The sequence below is a fragment of the Pseudorca crassidens genome, chromosome 9 (assembly GCF_039906515.1).
Source record: "Pseudorca crassidens isolate mPseCra1 chromosome 9, mPseCra1.hap1, whole genome shotgun sequence".
In the NCBI taxonomy this organism is placed as follows: Eukaryota; Metazoa; Chordata; class Mammalia; order Artiodactyla; family Delphinidae; genus Pseudorca; species Pseudorca crassidens.
Window position 1 is genome coordinate 67,076,676 of NC_090304.1, and position 24,832 is coordinate 67,101,507.

The window sequence follows — 24,832 nt, forward strand, 5'->3', positions numbered from 1 at the left end:
AAGTCTTCATATGTACATATGTTTTTATTTCTCTTGAGTAAATACATAGAAATGGCACGGCTGGATAATATGATAGATGATTTTCAAATTGTTTTCCAAATTGGTTGTACCATTTTATATTGCAGCAGCAGTGTATGAGTGTTCCAGCTGCTACACCGTCGTCAACACTTAGTATGGTCAATCTTGTTAACTTTACGTTCTAATAGATATGTACATCCTCCAAGTTACAATTCTTTTTCAAAGTTTTGGTAGCTATTCTAGGTCCTTCCCATGTGAATTTTAGAACCAACTTATCAATTTCTACCAAAACGTCTCCTGGGAGGTTGATTTGAGATTGAATTAAACCTATAGATCAGTTTGAGCAGAATTGACATTTTAAAAATATTGAATCTTCTGATCCATGAATATGGCACAACTCTCCATTTACTTAGGTATTCTTTACTTTCTCTCAGCATGTTTGTAGTTTCACTGTACAGACCATGCATGTCTATTTTCGCATTTACCCATAAAAATTTCCAAGTTTTATGCTGTTTTAAATTACATTTTAAATTTCAATTTCCAGTTGGTCATTGCTAGTAAATAGAAATGTTATTTTATTTTTAATTTAATAAATAAATAAATAAATTTATTTATTTATGGCTGTGTTGGGTCTTCGTTTCTGTGCGAGGGCTTTCTCTAGTTGTGGCAAGCGGGGGCCACTCTTCATGGCGGTGCGTGGGCCTCTCACTACCACGGCCTCTCTTGTTGCGGAGCACAGGCTCCAGACGCGCAGGCTCAGTAGTTGTGGCTCACGGGGCTAGTTGCTCCGTGGCATGTGGGATCCTCCCAGACCAGGGCTCGAACCCGTGTCCCCTGCATTGGCAGGCAGATTCTCAACCACTGTGCCACCAGGGAAGCCCTATTTTATTTTTAGCAGAAATATATTGATCTTGTATTATGAAAACTTGTTAAACTAATTCATCCTACTAGGTTTTTGTGGATTCTATCAGAGTTTTTGCATAGATGATCATGTCATCAGCAAATAAAGACAGTTTTATTTCTTTGTTTCTAATCTGGGTGCCTTTTATTTTCTTTTCTTATCGTAGCGTCTGGTACCTCTAGAACATTGCTGAAAGAAGTTGTTAGAGCAGATATCCTTGCCATGTTCCTGCCCCAAAGACTGTCCTAGTCTTTCTCTGTTAAGTATAGTAGTAGCTGTATATTTTTTATAGATTCTTTTTATCAGATTGAGGAAGTTCACTTCTAAAGTGCTACGAGTTTTATCTTAGCACATTTATCTCATTTCACTAGCAGTATGTATTGGATTTTGTCAAATGCTTTTTAAAATTTTTTAATTTTTGGCTGCGTTGGGTCTTCGGTGCTATGCGTGGACTTTCTCTAGTTGTGGCGAGCTGGGGTTACTCTTCCTCGTGGTGTGCGGGCTTCTCATTGCAGTGGCTTCTCTTGTTGCGGAGCATGGGCTATAGGCATGCAGGCTTCAGTAGTTGTGGCTCGCAGGCTCTAGAGCACAAGATCAGTAGTTGTGGCACACGGACTTAGTTGCTCCACGGCATGTGGGATCTTCCCGGGCCAGGGCTTGAACCCACGTCCCCTGCATTGGCAGGTGGGTTCTCAACCACTGTGCCACCAGGGAAGCCCCTTGTCAAATGCTTTTACTGCATCTATTGGAGTGATCTTAAGTTGTTCATATTTATGTTTTTTTCAATTATACAGATTGATTTTTTTTTTTTTTTTTTTGGCCATGCTGCACAGCTTGCAGGATGTTCCGCAACCAGGTATTGAACCTGGGCCATGGCAGTGAAAGCCCAGAATCCTAATCACTAAGCTACCAGGGGACTCCCCAGATTGATTTTTGAATGTTAAACCACAACATCCTGGGACAGACTCTACTTGGTCACAATGTATTATTCTTTTCATAGTGTTGGTATATTATTGGATTTTTGCTAAAATTTTATTAAGAATCTGTCTTTAGTAATAAGGGATATTGTTTATCCCTTATTGCTATCAATTTATTTTCTTGTAATATCTCTGTCTCATTTTGGTAACAGTAATGTTGGCTTCATGGAATGAGTTAAGAACTATTTCATCTTCTTCATTTTTCTGCAAGTGTTTATATAGAATGGGTTTGATTTTTGTCTGTGAATGTTTGTAGAATGTTTGAATGTTTGTAGAATCCTACAGTGAATCCATATGGGCCTGGTGTTTTTTACAAATTCAATTTCTTTAATAGATATATGGCTGTTTAGGTTATCTATTTATTCTTGAGTGAGATTTGGTAGTTTGTGTTGTTTAAGAATTTTGTCCATTTCATCTAAGTTGTCAAATTTATGGGTTTAGAGTTGTTCATAATACATTCTCTCTCTTTCTCTTTTTCTCTCTTTTTCTGCAGGTACTGGAGTGCTATTCTTGTCTTTATTCCTGATATTAGCAATTTATATCTTTTTTCTTCTTTTCCTGATTTGTCTTGCTAGAAATTTATCAATTTTATTAATCCTCTCAGAGAACCAGCTTTGGATTTCATTGATAATCTCCATCATTTTTCTGTTTCCTATTTCTTAGATTTCTGCTCTGATGTTTAGTATATCCTTTCTCCTGCTTATTTTTGCTTTATTTGCTCTTCTTTTTTACTTTCTTAAGTGGAATCTGATGTCACTTGTTTGAAACCTCCCTTTTTTCTTCTTCTTTTAAACAATATTTATTTATTTATTTATTTGGCTGCTCTGGGTCTTAGTTGCGGCATGCAGGATCTTCGTTGTGGCATATGGGATCTAGTTCCCTGACAGGGATCAAACCTGGGCCCACTGCATTGGGAGCTCGGAGTCTTAACTACTGGACTACCAGGGAAGTCCTGAAACCTCCCTTTTTTCTAAGATAGTGGTAATAATGCTCTAGAGAACTCTATTTTGGCTGAAAGCCAAAGTCCCAATTAGGTTTTAAGCCTGACAATACTTTTCATCTTCCTTTAAGGAGAATATTGTTACTGTTTGAGTAAGAACCTTATCACTTATTCACAATATCTCATAAATTCCCTTTAATTTTTTTTTTTACAATCTTTCTAGTTTCAGAATCTGGGATGCATTTTCCATGTATCTGGTTAACTGAAGCTTCTTTAAGAAGGATTTGAGATATCCTTGAGGAAATAAAATATTCTTGTAAAATTCAAGAGAATTATGTGAAATGTCAAAGCAAGTTGGGGAGTCTGTAATCCTTATAACTGATTTTATATTAAAGTGTAAATGATTTAATTTCTTACTTTCAAATTAAATAGACCATATTAGATAAAACAATAATTGACTTTTGGGGAACTTTAAATTTTGAATATCATTTCAAACATATAGCTAATTTGCAATAGTAATAAAAGAAATTCCTTTATACCCCTTGCTCAGATTCTTCAATCGTTTTCCTCTTATGCAATTGATTTTTGCAGAGTACACTTTCAGACTTGATGTTGAAGAAGGAGTGGGAATCCCTCAAATCCCTGTACATCCCATTGGATATAATGATGCAGAAATATTATTACGGTATAATTTTCTAGTTGGATTTGAGAATAAGATATTTTACACTAGTATGCCCATTTTCTCTTCTAAAACGAATATGTTTTGTATCAGAATGGCTCCTGAAATTGGAAAAACAGACCACATCTTCTTTTTTTTCCATAAGAGAAGAGCAGTCAGTTTAATGACTAAGAAATAATAAGAATACATTACTTTGTTTGCTACAAATGAAAGTCTCAAAAGCAAAACTATGTCCAAAGATAAAAATACTGATTTGAGATTTTTCAAGCAGTTAGATTGTCTTAGATCTTCATTCGATGTTTGTATGTGACCTGCATTTTAAAAATGTGGTAATGTCTACCACTTACCAGATGTGTGAACTTATACCAGTTACTCAGTCTTTCTCTGACTCAATTTCCTTCTCTGTAAAATGAAGACAGAAATAGTTTCTCCCTGACAGAGTTATTATGAGAAGTAGATGAGATCATGTATATAAAGTATCTATAATATGATATTCAATTAATGTTTGTTATTATTGTATTGTATAACTGTGTTGCTTTTCAAATCACCTAACTTCTATTTTTGTTTAATGTATGTACCAATACAATTTGGTAATTGCTTTGTGAGTGGCTACTATATAATCAGCAGCTTTTCTAGAAATTTCTTCTCTTTAACACAGTCATGAATTTCACATGTTCAGGATTTCTTGGACCTAATGCTTCCCTATGTAAATAAAGTCAAAAGTAGAAAGGCTGATGCTTCCCATTTCCCCTCACTATCTTGGTTGGTTTTTTTCTCCTTAGCTCTTTTTGTTTTCTTGCCCATGCTGTGGGGCTTGCAGGATCTTAGTTCCGCGACCTGGGACTGAACCCAGGCCCAGGCAGTGAAAGTGCCGAGTCCTAACCACTGGACCGCCAGGGAATTCCTCTCCTTGGCTCTTATCAGTAATATATTAAACATTTTCCTCATTTATCTCAGTTATGGCTCTCTCACTAGAATGTAAGCTCCACAAGGCAAGGAAATTTTACAGTACCTGGCACTTAGTAAATCCTCAGTATATACTTGTTAAATGAATGAGTGAAATATCTCATCACCACACTTTATGATGTCTTCTAAGAAATGGTGATGCTCAGCATTTATCTGTCATTTTTGTGTTCTCCTGACAGCTATTTGGGAGGAACTGCTCCACCAGATGAGAGCTGGAAGGGAAGTCTTAAGGTGAATTATAATATCGGGCCTGGCTTCATAGGACATGATTCTTTCAGGTAATTTTATGTTACTTTAGTATCCTAGAAAAGGTTTATATGTTTAATGGAAAAATGTCAAGATAAATATTCTGCCAGGTATATTTTGCTTATCTTCTTTCTGTCATTTTTTCATAATGAATAATTATTTTATATTGCTTAAGAATTACTTATGGAATGATGTATTAAATTCTTCTTCCAACAGTGATATCACAGCATTTGTTTTGTAAATCTCAAAAATTACATTTGAGTTATAGGTTTAACATTTTAACTTCCCTCTTCACCTAACCTTTTTAAGTTTTTCAGATAACTGTCAAAATGCTATGCATGTGAAGCACTAGGTTAACTTGAGGGAAGGAGTAAAAGAGAAGAGAGAAAGGAGCCAACCTTTGTTGATCACTTCCTGTGTGGGTGGGTTAGATGAGTTAAAATGGGTAAGCAAGTAACTACTGTAAGGCTCAATACACTTAGCATTTTGGGTATTATTGTTATTAACCCATGAGAGCACTTCGAGGAGTGATCACAGAATATGTGTTCATTGAGCTTAATTCTACAGAAAAAATAAGTTTTCCACTGTATCAAGATAGGCAGAAAATGCCAGAGGCAGAGAACAGCTTACACAGAGTTGCAGAACATCATGACATGATCAGAACTTTACGTACTTTGATTTGCTTGAAATGTAGAGAGGAAGGGAAACTTAACACTGATAAATCAGAGAAAATATAGCTGTTTTTATTAAGCTAAAATGATTAAATCAGTCTTGTTTGCTAACAATTTACTTTAACAATGTGAAATTGTATTCTTAGAATGTTTTTTAATTTCTGAACTTTTAAAGTATTAGAAGTTCAATTTTATTTTATGGGGATTTTAGAAATATTTTTATATAAGTGCTTATTTATCTCTATCTCTCAATTAGAATGGAGTTCTTTCAATATAAAAGACTTTATTGTCTAATTATTAATACTGTCTAGAGGCACACAATGAAAGATATAGGCCTTTCTGATTTATAAACAGAAACATACAGACAGAGAAATCAATAAACATATAGCTTCAGTCACAGTTCAAGAGTAAACTCAGAAAGAGAACATTTACTTGGTCAAGATATCAAAAAACTGTTCACCTTCACCATGGGCACAAAATCCTATTTGATTTTAACTCAAAATGGGCAGATACACAAATTTTTTTTAAAAATTGCTAAAAACAGGACTATGTATGTAATTTCTCACCCACAAGAGATGTTGATAATCTGTGGATCCATTTACAGAGATTGCCAAATGACAAGGCATGAAACCTTAAATTCTTAAACATTGCTACCACAAATAGGGAATAATTTACCTACTGTAAGCAAACTAGAAACATAAACAAAACACAGAATCAGTAGAAAAAAATTAAGTTAGAGATACAGAGTTTCAGCAAAGTTAAAATTCTACTGCTGCTTGGGATTTACCTCTGAGAGCCAAAAGAAGACATGTCTGGTTTTAAGCTGCCCATTCTTGGTTCTTCAAGCAGAGTCCATGTACGTCTCAGTGGGACTTCAAAAACGATAAAGGATTTTTTTTTTAAGTAAAACCATAATTCTCATACAAATATAAACTGAACATGTGTAAAAATTTTATTTAATGCATTAATTAATAAGGGGACCAGAAAGGAGTTAAAACTGGTTCGAAGGAGAATTCAAAGATGGTACAAAAAACGAGCTCCTTAGGAATGCTGAAATGAGTGCGCTTAATAGCTGAAAAACTGATTTCTTCCACATTGGGGGAAGTAAGTCAATTGAACGTTCACTAGAGAAATTGTGCATTTCAGTGGGCATGAATTATTTGTATTACTACAAGTTAAGTTCCGTCACTACAGAGTTGTAAAATAGTCTAGTCAAAGATAATGATAGGCAGAGGTAACTCTGATGGTTGAGCTAAGGTTGTTCTCAGTTTTTCCGTACAGGAGTGTATTCATTCAATTCACAATTATTTACTGAGCATTTACTATACCCCTGGTACCATTCTGGGTACTGGGGATTCAGCAGTGTACAAAACAGGCAAAAATCCCTGCCCTGTGGAGCCTACATTCTGAAGTTTAGTTTATTTGGAACATGATGAGTTTGAGGTGATAACAGGACAAACAAATACAGTTGACCCTCAAACAACACAGGGGTTAGGGGCACCAGCCCCCCGCCTGTCAAAAATCTGCGTATTACTTTACAGTTAGCCCTCCATATCTGAGGTTTCACATCTGTGTATTCAAACAGCTGCAGATCATGTAGTATTGTAGTGCATATTTAGTGAAAAAAATCCACGTGTAAGGGCACTTATGCAGTTCAAACCCATGCTGCTCAAGGGTCAACTGTAGATAATTCTTTTTTTTTCCTTTGTGCATAATCTCTATTTCAAATATTTGTTAAAATACCATTAGATTAGATCAAGAACAAAGACAAGAGCAAAGACCATACTCTTCAGAAACTTAGGAACTATGTACAGAACTTTAAGGAATAGAGGACAACACTTTAGCTGAAACCTGCCTGCTGACCAGAGAAGGGTGTTCTGAATAGACTCAGCAAAGAAAAGGAAATCAGGCTGTTACCAAGTCTAAGCTCTATCGCTCGCTGTACGACCAGCCAATAATTGAGAGATGAGCTGCTGGGGCAAGGAATAACTACTTTATTCGGAAAGCCAACAGACCGAGAAGATGGCGTGCCCCAAAGAACCATTTTGCCTGAGTTAGAATTCAGGCTCCTTTCATACTAAAAGGGGAGGGAGTAAAGTCAAACATTTCCTGGTTCCTGTCAGCCTGCAGAGGGGATGTGTTAATTTCTTCCTCCCTGCAGTCATTCACTGGTGGGCCTGGTCAGGTTGTTTCCTGTGAGCTTAAAAAAAGATATTTTAACTTAATGTTCATTACCTGGGAAGCAGGGTTCCCAGAGATGGGCCATTATGTATAATTTAAGTTTATAGGCTACATCCCTTAATGAATAACTTGTAATAGAGTACAAGAAGTTCTTCTCTATTACAAGGCAGGGAAGGAAATTTGCCCATCTGAATCAAACTTCAGTTGCCATCAGGGCAAGTCGTGTAATGGTCACAGATGGGAGGCACTGTGTTTGGAAGGTTCAGATACAGCACAGGGGTTCTATGTGTTTTTATGGCTACACCCCTGGCTGAGATGCCTTTAGGTCATTGTCACTCAAATTCCTGTCCAGCCAAACTCCCACAGCAAAGAGTCCCAAACTGAGGATCAAATTCCTCTGGAAGTCATTCCTATTGGTGGTGAAGCAGTAGATGCCCCAAAGTCAACCTCCCAAGTTGTCCGGAATTTCAGAATTTCGGGAACTTTATTTGCTGAGCCCACATCGTTCACACCAACCCCACTGGAAGCCATAGCAGCACCTCTCTAGATAATTCTTTTAGGTACTTCTGGAGTCAATGATACTAAAAACCAGAAAGATATAAGGATTAAAGATGTAGATGAGCTTCTTTGAGAATCTGAGCAGATAGCCAGTTTATTTTCATGTTTAGATTAAAATAGATTTTTTTCCTCATTCTTCATTGTTACAGTATTCTTTACTTAATTTTCTTCATTTAATGACATACATCAATGAAACTGGCTTTCTTACTAATAGATCTTAGGCTCATATACTTAGAAACATGCTAAAGAGTATTTTTGCTATTAATTTTTATCATTCTAGTAAAAATAAATCTTTTACTTAATGTCTTAAAATGCAAAACAACACCCATTGATTAGTTTTCCCCCAAAGGCACTTTTAGTTGAATACTGCACATGAATTACATATGCATTCAGAAGCACAGTGTACTTTTAGGGGGAGAAAAACCAGAATTTGCACTTAACAATATACAGGATTTGACTTGTTTGTTCTTCCATTCAAAAATGAAGTACCGGGCTTCCCTGGTGGCGCAGTGGTTGAGAGTCCGCCTGCTGATTCAGGGGACAAGCGTTCGTGCCCCGGTTCGGGAAGATCCCACATGCCTCGGAATGGCTGGGCCCGTGAGCCATGGCCGCTGAGCCTGCGCGTCGGGAGCCTGTGCTCCGCAGCGGGAGAGGCCACAACAGTGAGAGGCCCGCGTACCGAAAAAAAGAAGTACTAAGTAGGTTCCCTGCCCACCTTCTGTAAGCCCACCATAGATTAAAAACTTTTGTTCCTTTGTGAAAAAGAGGCTCAACATTTTCCCATATCATTTTTGATTTATAAAACGTGAATGGCATTTTTTTCTGACTTTCTGAGCTTGATTGTTCTTTCCCGTGAATTCTAATTTGGTTAATTATAATTGATGAATGAATATTTAAAAGGCAGGCCCAAATCAGAATCAACAGTGATGACCTGGAAAGGTTTCATCGTATAGTTGTCTTGTACATTTTAGCAGGTGCTTCTCAAATTACCATTTAACAATAGAATTTATCATGTTTCTTATAGGCAGCATTCAGTCAGCCCTTTAACAATGTACTGATAGACTATTTCAATAATCTTGGAAAATGTTACCGAATAGCAGGAATTAATATAAATATAAAAACACATTAAAAATAATCTTCTTTGACCTTTAATAGATAATGGGCTGTCTCCCTTATTTTTTGTAATTGTATAGGGTGTATTTAAAAATTTTACAATGAATACCCAAGACATGTTTAATAATAGAATATTTTGAACTTTAAATAAATATCAACAGTAGAGCTATGAGGGAGGAAAAATATAAAATATTGATATTTGGTTTTTAAAATTTGGCTTTAAGGAGCATGCTTAATTACACAGGAGTGATCTGTCATGATGTCTGCAACTTCCTTGCAAGTGATTCAACAATATTACAATTATTGAATTTATGTGGTGGGTATTTGGGAATTTATTGTCCTATTATACAGTTTTCTGTACTTCTGAGATTTCTCATAATAAAACAATGGAAGAAAGCTCTTAGACATAATGTTCTATGTGAGGTAATTTGTTCCCTTTGAAATTCTAGGAAGGTTAGAATGCGTGTTCATAACATCAATAAAATCACAAGGATTTACAATGTAATCGGAACTATCAGAGGATCTGTGGAACCTGGTGAGTTGGTGGATTATTTTAGACATTTTGTTCTTACAAAGATTACAAGAGTAAGAGAAGATAAATTTTAGTCAACAATTGATTTTTTTTCTGGCTGATGTGAAACAACTAAATTTGGAATAAAAAAGTATAATTCTAAAAGAAGACTCTACCTTATGGTGTTGATTATTTTCTATGGGAAAACTCAAGCGAGAGGAAGTTTAATTTAAAAACATAAATTACTACTCTTTATAATGTATTCAAAGTTGTAGTTCTTTTGAACACATTTTTTCCCAGACAGGTATGTTATTCTGGGAGGTCATCGGGACTCCTGGGTATTTGGAGGTATTGACCCAACCAGTGGGGCTTCTGTTTTGCAAGAAGTTGTTCAGAGTTTTGGCAAACTGATGAGTAGAGGTAAGTAATGTTTCTTTGGTAGGTGATGACAAAAAGTGACTTCGCTGAATTTTCCTTTGTTTTTAGGCAGGTGTACCTAACTGTGTATGTTAACAATGATTACAGGCTGGAGACCAAGAAGAACTATCATTTTTGCCAGCTGGGATGCAGAAGAATTTGGACTTCTGGGTTCCACAGAATGGGCTGAGGTAAATAAGACAGAGAAGTTCTTATTTTCTTGGTCAACAGGGAACAAATATATGTATCTCTGGATAATCGCAGATAGGTTCCATTACCTAATATGGTTTTAATTTGGATAAATACCCAAGAGAATTTAGGAATTAGAGTTTACTTTTACTATCATATCAGATTGGCAAAACAGAATATCCTCTTAATTATTGGGCTACAAACAAATTTATTTATTATTGTCAAAATATTTTAGTTTCTATTTGTATTTGTTTTGTAAAAAATCTGTTAAGTTCCAAAAGTAGTTAAAACTAGCAGGCTGTTTCTGACAAATGAATTAACTTATGTAAAAACTGATACAGATACTTGGAGTTAATTTTCAAGCTTCTGAAGTTTCCTTGGAGTTCTTCCATCTAAGAGAACATAAGATGTTCTGTTAAGGTGACTATACTTTGATTGTAATTTCACATTTACAGATTCCATGTATAACTGTAACCATAGGTATATTTTACCATTCACAAGAGTTCCTGATTGTTGAGTATAATATGATAATTTTGTAAACTGAGTTACAATTTCAAGGGTTTATTTTTCCTTCAGTTATGATTAATTTTTATTTGTCACTGGGTCTTAATGCTTAGCCTTTAAGTGTCTCTCCTAGGCCCCCTCTTTTATCTTCTTCCCTTAGCCTCTCTGTTGAGTATCTCTAAGTTCTTAAATGTGCAAGGTAAGCTTGTGCATTTTTATAAAGGCAAGTGCGCCATAAAGTACTTTCCCTCCACCATCCTCTATTTATCTTTTATAAGTCCAGATATTATAGAATTGTTTTAAAGTATGTCTTATAATTCTTGCCATTGTGTCTAGTTTTTAAATGCTTTCCTTCTGACTCCTTTCCTCTTACTTTACTTTAAAATAATAATATGAAATAAATAAATATGGGAGTAAAATCACACACATACAGTCACTTGTATCACTTTTGCTTTATTCCATTTATATTCCGAGGTTTTACTATTATGTTGGTATTATGAATATGTATTTTGGAATAGACTGTTAATTTAGATGAATCAAATTTCATTAAGGTCATTTACTTTTAGAAATATGTAATTTCTTATGAATACATGTATATATAAATACATGTCTCTGTTCCTATAATTTCAGCAGCTTAAAATAAATCCAAGATATAATATGCCTTGCATTAATTTAAATACATGAGGGTTAAAAGACAGTTTCAATACTGTTTCCAGTTTTCTACCAGATTCTTGATCACATTCACATTCGGATTCTTAACCACTGAGCCACCAGGGAAGTCCCACCTTCCTTAAATATAGTTAAGGAATCTTCTTTATTTCTACTCTACATCTGTTATAATGGGAACGCTTACTCTATCTACAGTACAGTCAGCTGTGATCTGGCCTGTGTGGGCAACTGTAGAGGCAAGAATCCTCATTTGTGTGATAATCACTCACAGCTTTAAATGATTTTATTGTAACATGTTCTTATAAGGTACAAAGCTAGAGAGAGAGAGAAGTAAAGTGGTCTCTCAGCATATTCTCATCTGAGGGTGATGACATTAGTTTTTCTCTGATTTATTTTTCTTGGATGTGTGTGTGTGTGTGTGTGTGTGTGTGTGTGTGTGTGTGTGAATCAGAGAAAGAGAGAGAGAGAGAGAGAGAGAACATCTTTTTTTATTGTCCATCCTTCTTTCTCTCTTGTTTTTTTCTCAATTCTCCTGCTTTTTTGTTCTTTTTCTTCATATCTTTTAAAAAAATATTTAGATAAATGGAAATTTCCAACTACTCATTTTTAAAATGATAAATTTCCATGGGTGTCCAATTTCAGTGGATCTCACACTTTAATGTAGGTAAGGATTGCCAGGGATACCTTTTAAAAATTATAGATTTCCAGGCCTTACTTTGAGCAATTCTTATTCAGTAGATGTGGGGTGGGGCTGAGATTCCTTGAGGTTTACCCTTCATATTCTGCTGCAGGGGATCAAGGAACGACATTTTCAAAATGCTGTTGCCTCAGGGCTCACTGCTATTGCTATAAACAGTAGCTACAGCATCATAATATTTTTCTTACTTGTTTTAACTGAGTAAATGTTGTCAACCAATCAGATAATTTCTCAAAAATTATTGTCAAAGGCATAGGCATTTGATTTATAAAGGTATTTGCAGACCACTCTTATACTAAATTTTTTTTTTTTACATTCTCACAATTCTAAATGCTGTGAGTTAAGTAACAACTTTTGCTTCAACTATAGGAGAATGTAAAATCACTTCAGGAGAGAAGCGTTGCTTATATCAACTCAGATTCATCTATAGAAGGTAAATTTTATTTTGGGTTGTTATTAAATAGTATACCATCATTTAAGTCTATAAATTCAGCTTGTAAACTTTCTAAGATTATCCTCTCCTATGAGACACCTCTATAATACCTCCATTTTCCATTTTTACCAGAGAGAAAATCATTATGATTCCAATGAATCAATATGATTCATAACTAAGCTATTGATCCTAATTTCTTTAGTATATTTACCATTTGCCTCTCTTGGATTACTAGTTAAAATTCTAGTACTTAATTACATTCTTCATGTGCAGATAGTAAAAGGATTGGTCTACAGAATATTTCATACAGAAATACTTCCTGTATGTACTGGAGCAAATTTGAAGTGAGTACAAACTACAGACTTCCTTTTGACCCTGACATGTGACATTTGTATCTATAGGCTTTCACTGTATTATTACTTCTAGATAAATGTCAAAGCACACTTACTAGCTACTGACATGCTGTAGTCTAATGACTTGATATATACTATTGAATTGAATGAATGAGGGAATTCCCTGGCGGTCCAGTGGTTAGGACTCAGCGCTTTCACTGACGTGGGCCTGGGTTGTATCCCTGGTCGGGGAACTAGGATTCTGCAAACCGAGCGGCACAGCCAGGGAAAGAAGAAAAAAAGGCAGAATTGAATGAATGAAGAAAGAATACTGTGGCCTTATCACTTCCTTTGCTAAAGTCTCCCTAAGTGATACTGCCTTACTGAAGGATGAGAGCTGCTGCCTTAGCAGCAAAATCCAACTATGCCCTCCAATGTCCTAAGTGTTTACCGCAGCCTCTCTCACCCCTGAAGAATTATTTCCACACTATTTTTAATTCTCTGGGAATGATGCCTTCAATTTGAAGTAATTATATCTTGTTTATAATTAGAAAATAAAGTTAGAATTAAATAGATTGGAGTTTCATTTGGAAGTATTAATATACTCTGTGTGTCTTATTTATTTTTCAGGCAATTATACTCTCAGAGTTGACTGTACACCCCTTCTTTACCAATTGGTGTATAAACTGACAAAAGAGGTATATAAGTAGTTCTATCTTAATGTTTTCTGATGAATAGTAAGTGAATAACTTGTTTTCTAAATTAGTGATACTTATTTTTAAACTGGCGACACATAGCTGATTTGTATTGATATAATAACTAAGCAGAACAAAATCTTTAATATAATATTTACTTATGTGACATAACTATGAAAATAGTAGCGCTAGTTTCTGTCCTAATAATAGTTCTTAATAATTGTATACGTTTGTTATAAAATATGGGGTCTGTCATTTTGTCTGGCATAGGCATTTTTATATAACAGAAAGAACGCTGAGCTGGAATGGAAAAGCCTTGATTTCAAAGATTGCCTTGGCTACTCATTCATTCGTTCATTCAACAAGTGTTTATTACGTGGTTACTATGTATCAGGCCCTATAAAATGAATTCTAGCAGCAGCAATGATAAAAGGAAAAGATTACTGAATCCAAATACTCTGTGATCTAGAGAGGATACAGACCTATAAATGAGGAACTATATATATTTCACTAGAGTATTGGATACTATATACAATGGAGAACAATTGTGGAACAGAGAAGCTAAAATCCTGGGGCAGCTGGGGAAGTGGGAAAACATTAGAGGATGTTTCCTGAAGAATTAATAGTTGGGCTGTAATACGGAGGGATGTGAAGGTAAGGGAGACGCTTTCTCAGCAGAGGATGCAGTACCTAAAAAAAGATGTGGAGGTATGAAAGAATGTATTTCTTGACCTGTAGGTAACTTAGTGTGACCTAAGCATAAGGTGTTGGTGAAAGGCTGGTACAAAATGGGGCATGACAAATAGGGGTTCAGAAACTTGGTGATGGAGAAATTCAAGAATCTTTAACAAGGTTGTACATTATCATATTTATTCATTTAGAAAGATTACTCTGTATCAGTGTAGTGAATAGGTTAAGCTGCAGTAAATCTAAAAGCAAAATGGAAATAATTCCACATGCTTACTTACCACACAGGAATTTTATAAGTATTACTTATTGATATATAAAATACTCTGAAAACTCTAATGTACTCTAAATCTCTAAAAATTATGTAATCTGTTCATTAAATATCTGTGTACATCATTAAATAATTACCTGTTATAGGATTTAACTATAGACGTATTTCTTTCAAGTAGGTATCACGTAGATGACAATGTGAAGTAGGTATCAATTTTCTGTAGGTACTATTTCCCAATCTTCCTTAATCTTGCCCTTTCCTTTTCACTGTTAGTGTCTTTAACATCTTATTCTCCCAAATGAGAGTCCTCTCATTATTCTTATCACAACTCTCTCACTGTATTGGGTAGCTTATGTCCTTGATCCTTTCATTGGAATGTCCCATAAAAACACCTCATCTGAAAGCAAGTTGTAAAGACAATCTTTATTGGGAGAACCCTCCTCAAGGTATGCATTCATGTTCTGTCCTACAGAGGTGGCTCCTGCCTTTGATGTGAGGGATAGTAATAATTTCAGGGCCAATAAGCAGAAGTTTCATTCTATCCCCCCTTTGTACAAAGGCAGATGCTTATCTGTGGCCATACAAAAACCCAGTAGAAAAAGGAGACTTTTATCCTCCTAAACTGTTTATTACAATTTTATCAACCCCTAGTGTGTGTTGGCACGGTCAAACCATGCTGGGGAGTGTGGTGGAGAGGGCTGAACTTGGAGAGAAGGGAACCTACCTGCCTGATAGAAGCAGGAAATGGACAAGGTGTTGAAATAATGGGGGAGAACCAGCAATTATGACAGTGCATATAGCTGAAACAGAAAATTCTGATCTTAGCTGTACAGGCCATAGGGACACAGTTCTGGCTGGTGCTAGACCTGGATGGTATGATTCTGGAAAATGAAGAGGATTTTGCAGGGAATTCAGTTCAAGCAGTTTGTAGGAATTGGAGCAGGATCTCAGCTGGTGCAAATTGGCAGAAGCAGAGTACAGAGTAGAACCCAGTCATTTGGCTGGAAATGAGCAGAACATCCCTGAAGCTCCCACAGGCTGGTGGGAAGGGGGTGTCTCTGTGGAGTGCTGAGACTGTTTCTAAGCTGAGGACCTTGTATGCTATGATGAAGAAATAACCAACTCTGTGTAAAGACCTGAGAAGATATCAGAGAAGATATTGTTTGGATTAAGATGGGTACCAGTATCCCCATTTCCACATGTGGGAAACTAGGGTTTAAAGAAAGGAAGCAATACACCAAAAGTTATAATGCTTTCAGCATTTCATAAGTAGGGTCTGTCTTTGGTCCGTTTTTGAACAAAGCAGAGCTGTAAACCAACAAACAAAATGCAGCCAATATGTATGATGATTTTTCTTCTACCACATGCTTCTGCTTTTCTTAGAGTGGAGAAAGAAAAGGAAAGTATAAGTTTGTAAGTATATGTTTAATGAGGGTAATAAAAAATGTTTATGTATATACATAAGTTCTTAAAATTCTCAGCTAGAAACCTGAGATTATGTAGTTTTTAAAAAACCCATCAAATTCCAACATTGTTTAAACACAGACTTTCTAAAATAACAGTTCCTCCTCACCCCACCTGCCCTACAAAACCAGGACTCATATTGACAATTTCAAGCTCAGCTTCTTAATGTCTGTCTCCTGCCCTAAGGCCTCCCTGTAGGTCATCTTGGACAAAAGCAATTTACTAAAGTAAATATTATATATATAAAGTTTTCTCCCAGTGACTTCCCACTGAAAGAAATCTAAGCTGCCCAACATTGAACTGATGACACTTGTTAAAAATCTGAAATGCTATTGAAAAGTTTACCAGCATAAGCAAGAAATTTTTTCCTAAGGACATGGCAAAATTACAAGTAAGTGGGAATTATAAATGAACAAGAATTTGGGCTGGATTTTTTTCTTGCAAGTTGCAAAAACATATTTTTCTGTAAAGAATATGATACACAAATGTTCACATAGATAAACGTAGAAGTTGATATTAACTAACATGTGGTTTTATATTGGAGTAAATTTAGTTGTTCTACCTCTTATTCCCAATATTTGATTTATCTTTCCAGATCTCCAGCCCGGATGATGGTTTTGAGAGTAAATCTCTTTATGAAAGCTGGTTAGAAAAGGACCCTTCATCTGAAAATAAAACTTTGCCTAGGTAAATTACTTGTATGTACGTTTTCTACCACACGATCAGTTGAGTTCCCCTTTGCCCCTTGTTTCTCCAGACAGGCAATTCTCAGATGTCTCAACAATTTGAGAGTATTTTTGCAAATTTTTAGTAAAAAATTATTAGCCATTATTTTGCATTCTTGCATAAAATTACATTAAGATATGTATTAAATACATACATTAATTAATAAATACAATTCAAATGAAGTAGAAAAATGAATGATGGATTATTTCTTTCTAAATTTATTAAGGTGCATTATCAGTAACTACCAAGTTATGTCTTTACCTTTAATTAGTTTAGATTTTATGTAAGAATTAACTTTTATTTCTCATTTATACAATAGCAGCTTTCTTGTATTTATTTTATATTTATATTTGTTTTCTACTCCTATACTATTTCTAAAACCAGCTGGTGGTAGCAATTTATAGCTTCATTCCATATTGCAAATAAGTCTTGTGAAAGTTTAAATGTATCTCCACTATGCTTTTTTTCTTATTACAGGAATTTTTAAAAAAATATTTATTTATTTATTTTATTTTGGGCTGCGTTGGGTCTTAGTTGCAGCACGTGGGATCTTTCGTTGTGGTGCGCAGGCTTCTCTCTCTAGTTGTGGCGTGCAAGCTCCAGAGCGGGTGGGCTCTGTAGTTGTGGCATGTGAGCTCTCTAGTTGTGGCTCACATGCTCAGTAGTTGTGGCGCAGGGACTGAATTGCTCTGCAGCATGTGGGATCTTAGTACCCTGACCAGGGATGCAACCCACATCCCCTGCATTGGAAGGCGGATTCTTTTTTTTTTTTTTTTTTTGCGGTACGCGGGCCTCTCACTGTTGTGGCCTCTCCCATTGCGGAGCACAGGCTCCGGACACGCAGGCTCAGCGGCCATGGCTCACGGGCCTAGCCGCTCCGCGGCATGTGGGATCTTCCCGGACCGGGGCACGAACCCGTGTCCCCTGCATCGGCAGGCAGACTCTCAACCACTGCACCACCAGGGAAGCCCCTCCACTATGTTTTAAATGCTTATTCAAAAAAACACTAGAGTAGAAAAAAAGATTTAGAAAACGTCCCAAGGTCTCAATCTCAAAAACATGTCTAATAGTTTGGAAGTATATAGTTAGGTTCTTAATGCATATGTAATTTTATATTCTGTTTTACTGACTTATTTTTGAACGAAAATCTTCTATGACATTACATTTTTTTAAAAAGTTTTTATTTATTTATTTATTTTTGGTTGCATTGGGTCTTCATTGCTGCGTGCGGGCTTTCTCTAGTTGCAGCAAGTGGGGGCTACTCTTCGTTGTGGTGCGTGGGCTTCTCATTGCGGTGGCTTCTCTTGTTGCGGAGCATGGGCTCTAGGTGCACAGGCTTCAGTAGCTGTGGCACGAGGCCTCAGTAGTTGTGGCTCGAGGGCTCTAAAGCGCAGGCTCAGTAGTTGTGGCTCACGAGCTTAGTTGCTGCGCGGCATGTGGGATCTTCCCGGACCAGGGATCGAACCTGTGTCCCCTGCACTGGCAGGAGGATTCCCAACCACTGTACCACCAGGGAAATCCCATCATTACATTTTATATGTATATATGTATATATTATTTATATATATGTATGTATGTAGTGGCTTCTTAATTATATGCAAAGCAATATATTATAATTAGATTTATTTCTGAAATAAACTAAGGCACTTTTAGAGTCTTCATGATCTTAAATGTAGACTTTCTCATGGCAGTTTTCTTACTAGACTATAGTCCTCTAAGGGCAGAGACTGTATCTTATTTGTTTTTCCCTCAAAACAAATACCATAAACGCGGAAGATATCCTAGTTACCAGGCTGCCGTATTTAGTGTCACTGCCCGACTCTGGTTTCAATCAGCTCAGATTTATAGGTTTACACACATATGAATAGGTGTGGTGGTATACCTTTTCTTAAGTTTTATAAACGTGCCATACAACTCCTTGCAGTTCTTGGGGCAGTTTCATGGTGCCATCTATTTAATTTTATATTATTTATTTATGCATTGATTTCTTCGTGTGCGTGTATGTGTATCATATTTTACATTTAGAATCAACAAGCTGGGATCTGGAAGTGATTTTGAAGCTTATTTTCAGAGACTTGGAATTGCTTCAGGAAGAGTCCGGTACACTAAGAATAGGGTAAGCCATTTTATTATTTTGGATACATAGCACTTCATCCACATTCTCTTTGTTAGGAATTCTGTCATTTAGTTGTTGGGTACCAGGCACCGAGTGGACATGTGGCCTGGGAAGAATTGCAGGGATAGAGATAGCCTGTAGGTCCCTTTGTAGATGGACTAGGAAATCATTTGTGTTATTTTGTGAATGTTCACTGCCAGGGTTATTCAGTGAAGTGGTAGTTGATAGAGTAATGCCAGGTACTTAGCTGGTTATCACTACCGAGGGGTTTGCATCCTTTTCCTGATGTGGGCTTTGTTGGAAAATCTAATTCTTCTTTTCTGATCTGCATTGCCTGCATTGCACCATTGCCACTCAAACACATTGATGATATGTGAGTACACGGGTTTTGAACCTATACCGTGTTTGTTTGTTATAAATTATGTCATAAACCAAACTGAAGATTACATCAGTAAACTCAAATTTGTCACAGATTTTAATAATTTTCTAATCATAATTGCAGTATGCCAACATCTTGCTTGTCTAGAATACATATCCCTTGCAAATTTGACTATCCAGTATACAACTAACAGAGAAGTAAGCAAAAACAGCTTCAGAATAACCCATAATAAATACATAAATCTGTAGACTAATACTCATTACACTTCATACATAAAAGATGCGCTTTACCTCTGTCAAATCTTCTTCACTTTTATACTGTCATCATTCTGAACAAAGTTTTCTAGTTTCTAAGACAATGCAGATTTAAAGCAGAATATCAGATAGAGGGAGAGAGACTGATACAGGGATGCCTTTTAGTGATATTAAAAGCAATAAGAATGATAGCTTTATGGCAAAGTAGCAGATAGGTAAAAACTAAAGTTAGGAAAGGCAGACCTAAGAAGTAAAAAATATTTATGTGGAGTACCACCCTGTAACAATTTATGTTTATAATGGTAACCCTTAATTTTGTAACAAAGGTTAAATGGCATGTGGTTATATACTGTTTGGGAAGGGAGGGAAGGGGCTGAAATGTTGACCTTTAAACAACAGGGGTGCCAACCCTCCCAGCAGTTGAAAACCCACACATAGCTTTACATTCAGGATCGTGTAGTTCTGTAGTACATATTTATTGAAAAAATATTAATGTATAAGTTGAACCCCTGTAGTTCAAACTTGTTAAAGTGTCAGCTGAATAATCCTTCAGCTATAACAATACTTAGCTGCTCAGAACCTTTCATTCTCAATCAGTTGATAGATAATTTTAAACTGTGCTGGTATGCAATTTGAGCATGTACTCCTTAATTTAATTGTCAGCAAAGCAATAGGGAAAAGTTTCAGGAAGCAGTGTTTTGAACAAAGATTATATGAATTATAAAATGAATAATGGTAAAATTTTAAATTGGTGAAAATTTGGTAGTGGGGTTTTAGTTAATTAGACTTAATTTTTTCACTCATTGTGATAAAACTCAGGGTGCCATATGGTTATGTTTTTTAATACAATCATTTTATGATTCCATAAAATATTATAATGTGAATATTTAATGTTTGTATATACTCGGTCCCCCCCACCTTTTTTTTTTCAGAAAACAGATAATTACAGCAGCTATCCAATGTACCATACAATTTATGAGACATTTGAATTGGTAGAGAATTTTTATGACCCCACGTTTAAAAAACAGCTTGCTGTAGCTCAGTTACGAGGAGCACTGGTTTATGAGCTTGCAGACTCTAAAATCATTCCTTTCAACATTCAAGACTATGCAAAATCTTTGGAAAACTATGCAACAGGTATCTACAGCTTATCCAAGAAATATGACCAACAATTAAGAGACCATCAAGTATCATTTGGTAAGAAATGGCTGGACAGATATTTTATAATCATCAAGTTAGAGTTTTAAGATATCACCTCCTATTGTCATCCACGCATACCATTTCATCCTAGAATTTATCCCTGCCTCATTTCTTAATCCTGACTTATAGAAAAAAAACTTTAAACACCTATTAAAGAATGTGATTTAGTTTGATATTTGTAGGATGAATCCATTTTGCTAAGTGCTACAAACATTGGGTTGGTAAATATTTTCCCCATATTGCTGCCTTTAAAAATGTTTTGTCATAAGAACAATACTATTAAAATGTAACAATATTACACAAAGATTGGAAAGTAGAGAAAGCCACCACTTCTACTACATATATGTAGTATTACGTTATTATCACTATTACTGCAGCATTTACCTATTAATGTTTTTCTACATGGAGGATTTTTTACTTGGTTTTCAGCATTCTTTCCTTTTATATCTGGCCATTTTGTGGTTGCTGTTCCACATCATGTATCTCCTGCAAAGCAGAAGTGAAATGTGGTGTAGTGTAGTGTAGCAGCATTAAGCATTGGGTCTGGAAGCAGTTTCCTGTTTCAAATCCTGGCTCTAATATTTAGGCATTGTGTGACCTTGAGAAAGCTACTTAACCCCCTATGTGTCAGTTTTATTATGAGTGAAATAGTAAAGTAAAATGTTTCCAAGATTGCTGTGGAGATTCCATTTGGTTGGTGTGTGGAAACAATGGCGACTGTCACTTAGTGCTCATAATGTTAGCTATTATTACTGTTTTATTGCAACCATTTTCTTTTATTATTCTGGGAGTACATATTCTTAGTATATATCAAAGTTAGCAAATATGTACTGAGTGTCTACTGTGTACCAAGTGCTGTGTTATTTCCTGGGAGATATAAAGAAGATTAAGAAATAGTCATTGTGTTCAAAGAGCTTAAATTCTCATGGGGAAGGAGAAGACAAAATGCAGGGGAAAATCTATTAAAGGGGTGCACAGAGGGTACTATAGGGGTACTGAGAATGAGTAGCGGGTAGTCAGTAAAGTGAGACATATGGACATATGGCATGAACATATATACACTACCAAACGTAAGGTAGATAGCTAGTGGGAAGCAGCCGCATAGCACAGGGAGATCAGCTCAGTGCTTTGTGACCACCTGGAGGGGTGGGATAGGGAGGGTGGGAGGGAGGGAGATGCAAGAGGGAAGAGATATGGGAACATATGTATATGTAGAACTGATTCACTTTGTTATAAAGGCAGAAACTAACACACGATTGTAAAGCAATTATACCCCAATAAAGATGTTAAAAAAAAAAAAAGTAACCTTCAGAAAGTTACGACGAGCAGCAGGCACTAAGATCTAGAAACTGAAGCAAAGAAAATTTAGAAAATTGTGCTTAGATCTATATGAATTGTCCCAATAAGTAAGTATTGAATGAATAAATAAATGAATGCTGGGTTTCTGATAAATTGAGTTAAAAGGATTTTTTATGTCTTAAACTCTTGAAATTTGTTATTTCCTTAAGAACCAATTTTGCCATTTTCAATTTGATACATTATTTCTTTGTTACAATATTTTCTAATAATTTCCATGGATCTGAAAGAAAACCCAGTAGAAAAATAGTTTCAACATCTATTTAGTCACAGCAGTCTGGAATGGGGCGGGGTTGGAAAATGAACCTTTGAAATATGAAGCACTCATGCTTACTAATCTCCCTTCTACTTTTCTATTTTTTTTAAAAAGATTCCTTATTTTCTGCTGTGAAAAACTTCTCAAAGTCTGCTTCCGATTTTCATAGAAGACTTTCACAAGTTGATCTGAATAAGTAAGTTTCAAATGTAAAGCTCCCTACTGTTTTGAAAAGCAGTCTGGTGACTGGAATGAACTGGGTACACTTATAGAAGCATTCAACTCTGAATCATTGCTACTCAAATTATGGTGTGCCAGCCAGTAGCATCAACATCACCTGGGAGCTTGTTAGAAAGGCAGAATATCAGACCCCATCCAAGACCTGCTTTATTAGAATTCTGCACTTTAACAAGACTCTCCAGGTAGTTTGTATTCACATTAAAGTTTGAGGGGCATAGCTGTTGAATGATAGACTAAAAACTCATCCCATGGCAAGGGCCAGGGAGACATGTCTTCAGAAGTTCGCATGATAAGAATTCTGACTATTTCTGGTAATTCATAATTCTACGGGTTTAAGTGCATTTGTAGCATATTTTACTACAGTCACAATATTCCTGTGAATGGTGTAGAAGTTCTTTCTTTACTAATACTTTTTTTGCGTTTCATTTAACCTCGTGCCGTTGTTAGGTTGAAAAATAATTTGAAAGTTATACTCAAAGCATTATTTAACAAGCATAATTTGTTCCACCTTACAGTCCATGTCACATTTCTTAATTTTTTTCAGATTTATCAGAATAAGCTTTCCCACCTCCCATCCGGGCAGAAAGCTGTATCAGTCACTGTGAGGGGCCTCTCTCCCTGGGGCTGTAGGACAGCGTAGGGAACTTTTGCAGCACCCCAAAGAGAGTTGGCAGATTCCAAGTGTGGAAGGGACTCCCTGCCCACTAGGAGCAGCTGTCTCCCTCCTTGCAGACTCCTGCATCTTCCCTTCATTCTGTCTTGTTTAGCCCTTACTCTGCTCCTTTCTTCCACAGTAGAATTAACTGGTTTATCAAGAACAACTTGGTAGTCCACCCTGTCTACCTTTGCAGGAGGCCTGGCTCTCCTCCTACAAAGAATTTAAAATGTCTTTCACTTCTTTCTGGTCTGTGATCTTGAAAAACAAAACAAACCATTTCCCAATCAGTCTCTCTGCTTATTATAAATAATAGAAAAATGCCCCTGCTGTTATATGTAGCTTACCATATGAGCCTTACTGTGTGTTTTATATGCACTTTCTTTAAAAAATCTATGAGTTTAGAAGGTTATTTCCTCATGCCTTATCCTTATTTAATATTTTAAAATGTGGCTGCATGGTAAGGGTTTTAATTATCTATTTCTTATTCTCAAAGCCCCACTGCAGTGAGAATTATGAATGACCAACTGATGTTCCTGGAAAGGGCATTCATCGATCCCCTTGGTTTACCAGGGAGGCCATTCTATAGGTAAGGAGGCAACAGCTGTTCCACTAAAGGACACCAAATATGTCACTGTGACCAAAACCAGCACACCCAAGGTGTGCTTCAAACTCCTGCTATCAGACAAGTGGAAAGTGGATATGTATACTGAAGGAAATATGGGTGAGATTCTGCATAACAGTATAATTTGTACTATCAGAAAAGTTAATTTCATATCGTGTATTGCTTTGCTGCAGATGTAAACGGCAGATGATAGTTGAAAAAGAACTCTTGTAACAAAATCGAAAAGACACAGCATCTTAAAGGGGATCTGAGAGCTCATGTAGTTCAATTTTCTACATGAATCTTTTCTGTAGGATCTCAGAAAAGTAGTTATCCAGCCACTGTTTGAATCTTCCAGTGAATGGAAGCTTACTACCACATGAGGAAGTTCGTTCTGTTTTAGTAAAGTTCTACTTAATAGAAAGTTTTCTTCATAAAGATATAGTTCCCTGTAATTTTCTCCCTCTGACCCTGTTCTGCTCTCCGAAGTCAAAAAGAATTAGTCTAGATCTATTTCCATATAACATTTCAGGTTTTTGAAGATGGATGCCATAGTTTCCCCTAAAGAAATATCGTTATTGTTTTTTTATCTCTATCTCAGGTTTTCTTTCAGTATCTTGGCTGCTTTTGGATAGCCTCCAGTTTTTTGACGTACATTTTAAGCCGTGGTTTCTTGGTAAAAATTAGAAAGGTCCTAGCATTTAGAGTCAGAAAATCTGTGTTCTAGTTCACTTGCACATGTGTGATTTAGAGCAAGTCATATCTAGGGTTTGCTCATCTGAATTAGGATGGTGATAATTGCTATTTTACAAGGCTGTTTATCATCAAATGACATATACAAAAGATATTTCTATGTTACCTTTCTTATAAATATTAGTAATAATTTAACTGATTACAAGCCCAGGCATTTAGAGCCCAGCTCTGCCA

General features: G+C 36.0%; 1 protein-coding gene and 1 pseudogene across 3 annotated transcripts in view; one reads left to right on the forward strand and one right to left on the reverse strand.

Annotated features, from left to right (window-relative positions):
- Positions 1-24,832, forward strand: part of NAALAD2 (N-acetylated alpha-linked acidic dipeptidase 2) — a 58,766-nt gene that overhangs the window by 16,870 nt on the left and 17,064 nt on the right. For all 3 annotated transcript variants that reach the window (XM_067750673.1, XM_067750672.1, XM_067750671.1), the window contains exons 7-18: positions 3,428-3,521; positions 4,661-4,759; positions 9,700-9,785; positions 10,062-10,181; positions 10,287-10,369; positions 12,607-12,670; positions 13,633-13,700; positions 16,715-16,806; positions 18,871-18,961; positions 20,527-20,791; positions 22,521-22,602; positions 23,798-23,890. In XM_067750673.1, coding sequence (XP_067606774.1) covers positions 3,428-3,521; positions 4,661-4,759; positions 9,700-9,785; positions 10,062-10,181; positions 10,287-10,369; positions 12,607-12,670; positions 13,633-13,700; positions 16,715-16,806; positions 18,871-18,961; positions 20,527-20,791; positions 22,521-22,602; positions 23,798-23,890 — 1,237 coding nt within the window. The remainder of the gene's footprint in view (positions 1-3,427; positions 3,522-4,660; positions 4,760-9,699; positions 9,786-10,061; positions 10,182-10,286; positions 10,370-12,606; positions 12,671-13,632; positions 13,701-16,714; positions 16,807-18,870; positions 18,962-20,526; positions 20,792-22,520; positions 22,603-23,797; positions 23,891-24,832) is intronic.
- Positions 7,878-8,110, reverse strand: LOC137230726 (mitochondrial import receptor subunit TOM6 homolog pseudogene; annotated as a pseudogene).